The 12,296-nt window shown below is 40.6% G+C and overlaps 1 protein-coding gene across 1 annotated transcript in view; it reads left to right on the forward strand.

Annotated features, from left to right (window-relative positions):
• Positions 1-12,296, forward strand: part of LOC131974409 (versican core protein-like) — a 55,944-nt gene that overhangs the window by 7,668 nt on the left and 35,980 nt on the right. The window contains exon 6 of the mRNA XM_059336699.1: positions 1,910-2,203. Within this exon, the coding sequence (XP_059192682.1) occupies positions 1,910-2,203 (294 nt within the window). The remainder of the gene's footprint in view (positions 1-1,909; positions 2,204-12,296) is intronic.

The following is a 12,296-nucleotide window of genomic DNA, read 5'->3' on the forward strand; positions in this document are numbered from 1 at the left end:
AAAAATCGGAAACCAAAATGTGATAATAGGAGTTTTGAATGTCTTTGGCACTGTTAATGGGAAGTCCTCACTTCTCAGCCAACAGCCTCTGTCTGTCTGTTCATTATCCAGCCGGTTACTGCTGATGGACTCCACTCCACTCAGAGCGTTTTATGAGCGTTTAAATCCCTTTTGACACATTTTTAACTCCAGTCAGGCCTCTGTAGTCGCTCTTCTTATCTGGGCAGTTTATACAGTGCAGCCCTGCTACAATAGATAATATCAGTTTCAACTTATTTGGCACAGGTTGCAAATGAATTAGTTGTGCATATGAAGCCACCAGTCAGCATTGTGACATCTGTATTATAAGATGTAGACAAATGGTGTCAGCCAGGGAATGTCAGCCCGCCCTAAAGCCCCCTGGGACATGCACATATATCTTCCACTTAGTGCTTCAATATCTCCAAGAAAATATACATGCATCTTTGACCTCACTGTTCTCTGGGCTATTTGTACATGACATGTAGGTGTTTTCTCATTAAACTGGGGTTTACACACATACATCAAAACACTCTACTTAGGAGTTAGTTGCTGTGATTTACTGAGTTGAATCATTATTGTTTGTATTAATTGGTGATATAAAGTTGCATAATACACACTTTTGTCTGACATTTTTGCCTCATTTTATATATATTAAAGCAGAGAGCTACCCAAAACATGGTGGAGAAAAAGAGGAGGAGAGAGAAAGGAGAGGTTTTTGTTGCATTGGCATGGGCCTCCTGCTGCTGGCACACCACAATGCCATAGTTCTTCATTAGTGTAATAATGTTAATCAATAAAAGCTCAGTTTTATTTTGCCTTTTAATACACTGGGAAAACAGGCATGTTTGTCTGATGTGGTTTGATAGGCTTTGAAGTTGAAATGAAAATGCAGTAACCATACCATACAAAATAACCATAAGTTATGTGTGATTGTAGTGTATATATTTAAAATCTATTACACCTTTGAGATGCACACTTTTTTATTTGTCTATAATCATATGGTTTATATAGATTAAAATTAGCTTTTTCAAAATTTCCAATAAAATTAGCATGAAAAATAGTGAAGATTGGTTGTTGAAAGTGACTGTTTGTGGAGGATTTCTATGTCTCTTGTCTGCTTTTAAGAGGGGAAGATATGTCTGGGTGGAAAGTATCTCCTAATCTCAATGCAATTGTAAATCAATGGGATAAAACCAACATGGGATATTTAAACGCTACGCCCAAGACTAACTGAAAACATATAGTCAGTCAGTCATCCTCTTTTGTAATGTTTGGTTTCAATTAAGATCTCGACTCTCTGTAGTCCATGTATTATCCTGCAGGCAAAGACAAATGGCCATAATTGCCATTGTGCAGTGACCTTTCTGAAGGTAAGACCCTCACACGAACACTGAAAGAAGGAAACATAGAAGGTGTAATCTTGTTAATTCACCCCGAGGGGAAACCCAATGTCCTGAAGCACAGACACATTCATTGACAGGCTACGCACATTGTCTGCATTGCTATCCCACCTCAGATTAATATAATGAATGAACTACTGTTGTCCTAAATATGATAGGTGGGAGAAGTTTTGGGACCGTGCCTTGCACAGCTGTGACTTTTGTCAGCTGTTTTTGGGCTATGTCTCTTCTGAAAGGTCAAAATGATGTAAAAGATCTGTAGTTTGAGGTAACTCCAAATGCCTTTTCAGCTCAGTTTTAGTTCAAATAATTTCAAATGAAATATGCAATGACTGCACATCTGTTATTGAGTTGTGTTATATTGAACTGAATCCTCTGCCCGGGGTGTCTTAGAGTAATCAAATTTTGTTGCCATGATCACTCACGATATGTTGCCATGATGTCTTTGACTTATTACTTTTTCTAACTTTTTACCATCTTTATTTCAGGTGAAGTCTTCTATGCCCCTGTGACCAATAAAATGACTTTGGAGGAGGCCAGTGCAGAGTGTAAGAAGAGGAATGCTGTCCTTGCAACCCCTGGTCAACTCCATGCTGCCTGGCGACAGGGTCTGGACAGATGCGACTATGGCTGGCTCTCCGACGGCAGTGCAAGACACCCTGTTGCATTACCCAGAAAGAAGTGTGGAGGAGGCCTGCTCGGCGTCAGGACCATGTACCGCTACAGAAACCAGACTGGCTTCCCAGAACCAACCAAGAAGCTCGGAGCCTACTGTTTTAAAGGTAGACTCACTCACAGGGAGTTGTTGTTAGTAATTAGAATATTCACTGTATGTCATGGAACAAAGTGTTACATGCATATGGTAGGTCATATATGTTTATATTTTTGTTTAGACAGATAGCAATTGAAGGCGCAGACCATGCCCTGTGAAAACCAGGCCTGGACTGTGGGGAGCTATGATCTCATCTCCTATTCCCCTCTGCTCCCCCACCCTTTGATTTTCTGCTTCTTTGCACTGCTGTACATATTCCCACATTTGAAACAGACAAACATTTTGAAATGTTTACAACCTGTCTCATCTTTTGTCCATTGTTCTGGAGGCAGAAGTTTCTTCGGAGCATTGCCTGTTACGTGCCAGACTAGACTTACAGATTACAGTGTTCAGTTGACCTCACTGTCTCACAGTTTAGTTTCCCTCCCATTTCCGTGGCAACAAAAATTAGTCAAGAGGAGAGTAGAATCATAGTGCAAACCTCTGTTTACTTTGAAAGCAATGGACAAGGCAGTTCTTATTCTAATGGGGGATTAATGACCAACCGTTTGCTTAAGAGTTTGTGAACAGTCAGTATCTGTCTGTGTTTTTTTCTAATCTTTATTACTTCCATCTGGGCTAATCAAGGCTCTGTAAGCCTTATCCTTATACAACCTCACTGGTGATGTGAAACAAACTAAACAATTTATGCTGTTCAAAATATTCAAGTGTTTCATTTTAGATAATGTTATCACATTTAGGAAAGACCAAATTCATTTTTATTCATATCATAACAAATTAAAAATAAAACTTTGTAGCCAAGGTGTTATCACAAGGAGTTGTGAACTCTTTGTTTCAAACCATGGCTAAAGAGAATATAGCTAAGGATCTTATAAATAGTGACACTTCATGGTTCACTGAAGGTATGCAAAATTAGACTAATCCTTCAAAATGTGAGTGTTCTTAACTAATCAGTGTCCCCGGGGTAAAACCAAATGACAGAAGATAGTCGGCATCTAGAGAACGAGCAAAAGTAACGAATACCTCACCTGTCAGCCTTTTTAGTCTTGCTATCTTATTCCCTTTTCGCCTTTCTCATCTTGTTTCCGCTGTCAAAGTTTGCCCTCCGTCATTCTCACTTGTACTTATCAGAGCAGACGTTTGGATAATGGACAAAGCTACTGCTGGACTTCTAAATTCAGTCATCCTCGGTGACCCCTGACCTGGCCTTTCCATCTTTACAAATGAGAGGTTGGACAGATAAGCCGTCCCCTGCCTGGCCATTTACTGCCCCTGAGCTATGCTAGCTCTCGCAGTGATAAGTCCTCATGGAGTTCAGAGGGCACACAAACAGGCCACCCTCACGTCCTGCTCTGTGTATTCCATGTCAGCTCTCTCAGTCGTGTTGTATTAACGCCCCTGTCTAAGTGCTTTTCAAGTACCCTTGTTTGGTAGGACTCACTCAATCATTTCCTGCTTTCCCACTCTTAATAATATCTGAAGAAAATGATGTAAACCTGTGTCAGTTAGACTACATAGAGAGACAAGGAGAAAGGAGGTGGAAAAGGGAGGATAATTGGTCTGTGATTGGTCTCTGCATTGGTCCGAAGAAAACAAAGGCCTCAGTAACAGCATTGGTGAGATAATGCATGCTCTAGGAGCATGGCCCATTTTTCCTGATAGGAAAAAACGTGTCTCACACCTTACATCAGAGATAGTTTCATGAAGAAATAGGGCTAGTACGTAATGGTCAACAGCTGGCTTCACACAGTCTGTCTGCAGCAGCGAGGAAAGCTTTCTAAGTTTCCTGTTAGGGGTGTGAGTAAATGAGAGTGCATAGGAGGACAGAGGCGCAGTAGCAAACATAAAGGAGCTAAAGGGACTTACATTAACAAAACCTTAAGAAAAAGTAGACAAGTTTCTCTGTGAGCATTTTCAGACCATCACTGAGAGATGAAGAGGTTAAATCACGGGCTGCTGCTCAATGAAAGGACAAAATACAAGTAAACACTCCACCAACAAACTGTTAGAGCAGAGTGGACAAAAATAGTCAGGGCAATTCTAACAAAACCACAACACTAGATTCCTTAAAGTTTATATGCAGTTTAATTCCTCTGTTACAGTCATGTGAATCCTTTCAGGCAGATCCGGAAATGTTTAGAGAAACATTTACAGTGCACTTAGCTTTTCACAGAAACTAGAGCACTTTGAAAATGACCTCATATGCCACAAGCTTACGACAAACTATTCAGTTTCATCAGTAACGAGAGGCCAACTATTAAATGGAAAATCTACATGATAACATTGGCTTAACTGATACCTTAATATAATTGAGGTTATTTGCCAGTAATTGTGGTGTAGATAAAAACTTCCAGAACTTAGCATTCGTTCCACTGGTTTTGTTGAGAATCTTGCCTGAATTAATGTTAGCACAGGTTATAAACAACATTAGGAGTTAAGAGAGGAAGTCCTTAGCATTAAGGTTTCTAGTAAACTTTTAACTTGGGGTACTTTAATGTTAAGTGCCACATAGTTATTGTAGCTATATATATATATATGTATATATATAATTTGAGGCTTGAACATGAGGCTTGTCTCACAAACATCTTTCCACACCTCAGCAAGGCGTCTGTATTCTTAAAGTGTAACAGTGTGAATACTGGCTATTTGGCTCAGTAATGTGGCAGATATCGCATTCTTTTGCCAACTGAAGAACCCACTCTAGAAATTACTGATTCAAATTCAAGTGAGGTGATTGATGTGAAATGATACTCCTGAGATGACAGAGTGTGTGGTGTCTTGTCAGTGATCACATTATAATAATTCTGCTTTATATTTAAAGGAGTAAAGCTTTTTTGAAATATGACTTTTTTCCAATTGTGTTTATGTGTGTTTTTTAGGAAGGACTAAGGTGATCAACCAGACTTCCTTTGTGGATGTGTCTGTGGTAGAAATCTCCACCACCACCATCAGCTCCACCACCTCCATCCCTCTGCTTGAGAGTAGCACCACCACACAAACCCCAACATCCGAAACTGTATCAGAGGCAGAAGAGTCTTCGGACTCTGCAGCCCCTACAAATCTTCCATCTATGTTTTCTACCAGTATGACTCCACCTCGCCCCACTCTGCCAGGCCAAGAGGAAGAGTTATTCACCACAGTTGCACCCACCATCAAAGAGGAACATGAAGATGATGAAACAACCGCACCAAGCTTTAATGTTGACTTTGTAAATGAAAATGTAACCTATGTGGAGCCCGGTCCCCACCGTGGTGACGTATTCCCTGAACCCCAACACACAACAGAGAGCACTGATACCACAGAGTCGGTGGACGAACCCACCGAGGAGCCAGACGATCTGTCAGTAATTGAGATCAGCACAATCCAACCTGATGTCCCCATTCCCCCTTTCGGCACAGAGCCCATGTTTGCAAAGGGGAACACTGAGGAAACCATTCTGCAGTCTGGGATCACCACAGCAATGACCTCTGACCTCACTGACAATCCAACAGAGTCAGCTGAACTAACCAGCGAGGAAGTGGACTTCTCAGAATCCCCCTCAACCGCAGATATTCATTCAACAACACCATTCCCATTCATAGACTACGATGAAGATGGGATTGAGACTGGTTTTGCTCTAGAGGCACACCCACCTACTCAGCCACCCCAATGGGACGCCTCCTCCAGCCCACCAGACAGCATTGGCATCAGTGAGGGCACACCAATCCCCACAACCATTTCCACTGACACCACCTTTATGTGTAACACCCAACCCAGCAGCGAGGTGGAGATCACCACCACAGGACCACCAGAGACCACACCTCCAACACAGGATGTAGAGGCAACGCAAGAGACCACATCTGGAGTTGCGACCTCCCCCATTGATGGTGGAACGTCAGCTGAAGATGTGACATCGTCAACAAGCGTGCACGTCTTTGATGAGTCCACCACTCAGGTGATAGAGCACAGCGGGGACTCCCTGATAGAGGACAGTACAGCCACAGAGATGGGCACAGAGTTCTTTACATCCGCTCCAGCTGTGGCTAAGACGACCCCCACCCCAGGTACAGTGGTTGCTGAAGAACAATCCATCCAAGTGACCACTACCATGCAGAATGTATCAGGTAAGACATACCAACAATATAAATTTAACTTTTCTCACTTTAACTTTAACTCAAGTTTAACTCAAGCTTTTTATGCAGTGCACATGGTTCTAATCTAAGTGTATTTTAGACTTTATTTACCACAATGATAAAATGTGTTAAGTATTGGAGGAGGGCCTGACTGAATAAAAATAGCCATTATGGAGATAGTTAAAGCTTTCCCCATCATGTTTCAGCTGGCTTTAGTTTACTGAATTCCAATCAAGCTCTGCAATTTAATACTGTGTGTCCAGTTTACTTTATGGCTATATGAATTTGTTGTATTTGGTCTGTGTTGTTTTTGCAATTTGTTACCAGTTATGGCACAGTTTGTCGAGAATTTGATATTTCTCATGAATAGCCTTTTTGTATTCTTTATCATAATGTTGCATTGTACGGTAGCTTTGAGTTGGGGGAGGCTGTGCTGTCCAGGGTGCTGAAGTAGAGAGGAAGTTTGATATTGACTGCCAGAGAAATTAAGTGGGTGGAGTAAAATCATTTAATGTAAACACAGTATAGGCGATGTATTGAGCCTCTGCTGTTGGGCAATTTGATTTTTTTAAAAAACATTTTAGCGAGGCACAGTACTTTACCTTTTATTTTAACCCCACTACGGAGTTTATGGCTATTTTACGCTCGAATAATGGCACATGTAGATATGTAGTTGTTGTTTGTGTTTGTGTGTGTGTGTGTGTGTGTGTGTGTGTGTGTGTGTGCACTTTGTTGTACATTGTTTCATCTCATTTGTCAAATTCTATGAAACTGACACCAGAATTTTACTTCTTGTGATGTATTGTAGATGATTGTCTTGCAATGTAACAACTATCACACAAACGCTGTGTTGTGATACCATTATCATCATGGGCAGCGTATCTTGATAGTACCGTATGAGTTGCTCTGTGACTCCCACCCCTAATATTTTTGGGTTATTATAATCTACATATACAGTAAAACACTCATAGTATCCAGCATATTGTGCTCATTTTTTGCATGGTGAGTCATTTCTTTCCAAGTTCTTTCTTAAGTCACCAAGTTGACGTGTTTAGTTTTCCGGTTCCCTCAGGCATATGTTTGTGTGTGTTCTCAGTGTGAACTACTGCTGAAAGACTGCTTAGCCTGAGGACCTCCTCAGTCAGTCCAGCCTAGCAGATGTCCTGATAATCATTACAACATACTGTGGACAAGTGAGAAAATGGGAAAGAGAGCAGGAGAGAAACTGAAATAAAAAAACAGGCTTGAGACTGCAGTAGAGAGAGAGTGAAATCAGGACATAATTTACTAAGGTTTCTTTATCTATCTATAATTATATAATATATATTTCTGCTTATTTTTGAGGATACAGGGATGACTCAAATGTTCCTATTTGAGTTAAGCCAATAATGTTATTGCAGACATTGCTTAAAGATATTTAGTTACAGCAAATTAAGAATTTTAAAATACATATTTAGTCTATGACTTTAAGGTCAACAGCACTTGCTCTCACATGCAAACAGCAGCTGCATAATTTTGTACTCCTTTAATTTTCTCTCCATCTGAGCTGCAAACATTGCCGTGGTGACTCATTCCTTGTCCCCCAAGAGCAGCTCTTGTTGGATGAGAGGGATCTGTTGAATTGGAAAAGACACAAGTCAATGAATTGCTCATTTGGCAGTTTTTGGAATTTGGTCTGGATTCGTGGTAAAGGTGCCTGAGAGAGCAGCAATCTGTACTCCAGGTTTACACACTCTAAACTGCGGGTGTGTTTATCAGCACTGTGTACATGTAATGTGGTCAGTTTAGTTGTCAAGAGTGCACATTACATAACTTGTATGTTTGTGTGTGCACATGTAGTGCTGTATGTTAAAGAGATCCAAAATCTGTTTGTGTCTTTATACCTTGTGTGTATTTGTGCCGCTACTCACTATGCATTTGCAGTATTTCTCTCCTTCTGTGTGCATGCACCAGCTTACTCACAGCACGACTGGCAATAAAAGAGTTATGTTGGCAGTGTACCTGAGCAAGCACAGATGCCTGTCTTCGGCACAGACTGGCCACCACCTCAGAAGGTGATGTCATCTGTAGCACAAAGTCTCCCCTCTCTGTGAGGACAGCTGGGGCCTGCCTGACCAAAGCAAATGATTATAGCTGCTTTTACTGCGACATCATGTGATGTGGCTCAGCTGAGGCACTCTCTCTGCCCTCCCAGTTTGTGTGGGAAAGTTTGTGGAAAAACTTGTGTTGTCTGGCTGCATGGTAACAAAGTCCACAGTAATATCAATGAATGAATATTTAGTGTTGTGCATAATTTGCCATTGTTATTGTCATGTGAACAGTGCCCATGTGTTTCTGATTAATGGAAGACCGTTAGATACACTGTTTACCAAGTGTTTATATGATGATCCTGAGAGGCGTGCCAACCACAAATGTCATTCAACAATGCACAAAGCCACCAACTGGACTTTCTTCCTGATATAAAGCATCTATTTAATATTCACTTCACGTAGGCTTGCTAAATTGATTCTTAAAGCAACAGTGTGACATTTTGGAATACATGTATTAACCATTTTAGAGCAAAAACATCCTGAAATTAGCAAGTGGTCCCCATTAATAGTCTTGTTGTAACCCTGTTAACTGTTTGTTTGATGTAGCTGTTAGACAGGGGCAGGCGAGCAGTTTCCTCCAGTTACCAGTATTAATGCTAAGCTAATCTAAGCTAATACTTAAAGGGAAGTGTGGACTTATTGAAGTTGGGTTGTATGAGGTACTTATCCATAGTCAGTGCATTACCTACAGTAAATTACAGTTGGCATGACCCTAGTTTGGAGAGCAGCAAATGTAGTTTAGCCTAGTCTATAATAAACAAATATTAGGTTTACATTTACATTTACATTTACATTTAGTCATTTAGCAGACGCTTTTATCAAAAGCGACTTACAGGGGAAAAAAGGGGAACAATCAAGGTATAGTGCAATAAGAGCCATTAGTGCAGAAATAAGTGCTAGTGACAATTCTTTAAGGAGTAGAATTGTCGTGGTGCTAGGAGAGAAGGTCCTCTCTGAAGAGCTGGGTCTTCAGGAGTTAGAGAGGGACACCCCTGCTCTGGTAGGAACTAGTAGTGCATTCCACTAACGAGGAACAAGACATGCAAAAAGTTTGGATTGCCTTGCGCGAACAGGTGGCAGAGCCAGGCGGCGTTCATTGGAAGAGGGCAACAGTCGTAGAGGTAGCATATGCATGCATGTTCAAGTAGCTGGGTGCAGTACCGGAGACAACTTTATAGGCGAGCATTAGAGATTTGAATTTGATGTGGGCTGCAACAGGTAGCCAGTGGAGCTCGATGAGCAGCGGTGTGACATGTGACCTTTTTGGCTGGTTGTAGACCAGGCGCGCCACCGCGTTCTGGATCATCTGAAGTGGTTTTACTGTGCAGTTTGGCAGGCCCGTCAGGAGGGCGTTACAGTAGTCAAGTTTTGAGATGACGACAGCTTGTGTCAAGAGTTGAGCGGCATGACCGGGTAACTGAGGCGACGTGACTGGAAAAGGTGAGTTGGTCATCAATCATCACCCTTAAGTTTCTCACCACACTGGTAGGGGCAAGACACAGGGAGTCAATTTGATGTTGATGTTGTGGTGTATTGTAGTTTTAGCATGGAGGATGAGCAGTTCAGTTTTTGAAAGGTTCAGCTGGAGGTGATGTGCCTTCATCCAAGTAGCTATGTCAGAGAGGCAGTCAGAGACCCGTGCAGAGACCGATGGCTCATCAGCACTGAGCCCTGGGGAACCCCTGTGGAGAGGCAATGCAAAGTAGACAACTGTCCATGTCAGCATACACTGAATGAGAAAAAGGTTAAGTGTATGCTATTTTGAGATTATTTTCCCCACTTTACCGTGCAGTCAGACAGCCCTGTTTACATTCATACAGGGGACACTGAAGCCTTTATCTATAAACAATAATTTTACCTTAAACTTAAGCTGATATTGATTTTTTTTCACCTTTCACTGCTGCCCTCGTCGACAGCAGTAAATTGCTTTGCTTTCATGTCTGTCCTCCTGACTGCTTCTCAGAATTAGGGGTGTGCCAACCGCCATCTACTGTAGGTAATGCACTAACTATGGATAACTAAGTATCTCAAACAACCCCAGAGTGAGTGAGATGGGGGGGAGGTAGTGTGTATGAAGTGTGTGGGTCAGTCAGGTGGGTTCATTGCCTGAGTTCCCAGGCCTAGACTTGGTCTTAAACAGGTGTTTTTCTTCAAAACTGAGCTGTTGCAGGTGTTCTTGTTTGCAACTAATAATCTTTCTGAATCACTATTTGTGGGAAACAGAGAGAGAGAGAGAGAGAGAGAGAGAGAGAGAGAGAGAGAGAGAGAGAGAGAGAGAGAGAGAGAGAGTAGTTTGTATACTGAAGGATTTCATGTTGTTGTGTGTGAATAATATTTTCCTCCTCTTTGCTTGTACTATAGTGTGCAAACACTGGTAAACAATTCAGTCCCAACAGGACCAAACTGTTCATTTTAGGATTTACTGGCTCTGTTCTCCTTGCCACCCGCCCTTTGTATATTATCAGATTTGTAAAAACCTTGATGCTACGGCTCACTCCTAGGGAGGAAGGTCAGAGAGTTAAAGATCCTCACTTATTATACTTTTCCTCAATAAGCTGGTGCATGGATTCAAACCCTTTGCTTAGTTTCAAAGGTTATGATTTGAATCTATTAGTTCACTTAATTGAGCTGTAACATATGTCTTTATTATCTTGGCAGGGATGTGGTAGTTTAAGGCAGCTTTCTTTTAAAAGGAAGTGGATTATTTCCAGCCAGAGAATGTCATGTTTATTTATATAATAAAACCGTTTGAGGCAACATAGCGTAGGTGGATGATGATAAAATTGTAACATTGCATGCTGTGAAGGGAATTGAACGCTGATTCTGTGTTAGACTTAAAATTAAGGGCAGACAGCTACGGACATCTGAAATCACTTAGTCAGTGAACCTCTGTTTAGATTATATACAGGGAGTGGACACAATAACACAATCAGTGTGTTGTCCAAATTAGCCCTACTATAAATGTTACCTTTGTGAAATGTATTAAAAATTGGACATAAATGTTTTATTCAACTCTGCTCCATTTTTTAAGCAGTAGATTGTGATTATGTTGTTTAGGGTTGTATTATAGAGCATAGTTTTTCATGTGTTTTATTATTCATACCTAACAAAAATAAATTGTGAAAATAGCTACATATGATATTTCAATTTTTTACCTTCTGTGTCATTTGTCTTCTAAATAATACGAGCAGTTCCTTTAGTAAATCAACTGAGACTTTGTTAGCATCACTGGAGGACTTGGAAATTCCTATGTTCAAGTGGCCTCTTGATAATATTTTCTTTTCACATCCACTCAGAACATAAATCTTTAAATTATGGTTTGGATGAAGTTCAGACACAAATATGTTGGAGAGGGATTTATTTGCAGAGTTTTGCAATGTTTGTTTATTTCAAAAATTTTTTTTGAAAGAATGATTTTGCGAGAATAAAACTGTGAGTGCTTTGTTACTGTGATAACCACAGCTTTTCTATAAATCTCAATTTCACACATTTAGTTGAATAGCTTATTTGTAGCATTAATCCATTGACTTGCTAGAAGATGCAGCATAAGAAGAAGTAGTTCATATGATGTGTTTGGACACAGAACTGCTTTCTTTTGCCTGGTAATTGTCCTTGTCTTTTAAATGTTTGTCACACTGGCTTTTTTGTTAACAAGACTTTGTTCTTAGACTTCACAGTGAAAGTCATGTTATGGTAATCCCTATGCCTAATAAACTGAATTTGATTTTAAAAATGGTGGAGTCCCCCATAAAATTAATCTTTAAAGGAGCCTTTCTCAAAGCTGTAAAGTCTCCTCTTTTGTGAAGAGATGTACTCTGGTGTTTATTTGTTTGTTTTTAATATATGAACTACACTTTCAGTTGCTTCGCAATTATATTGTCACATTGTCACAATCTGCCTT

The sequence above is a fragment of the Centropristis striata genome, chromosome 7 (assembly GCF_030273125.1).
Source record: "Centropristis striata isolate RG_2023a ecotype Rhode Island chromosome 7, C.striata_1.0, whole genome shotgun sequence".
Lineage (NCBI taxonomy): Eukaryota > Metazoa > Chordata > Actinopteri > Perciformes > Serranidae > Centropristis > Centropristis striata.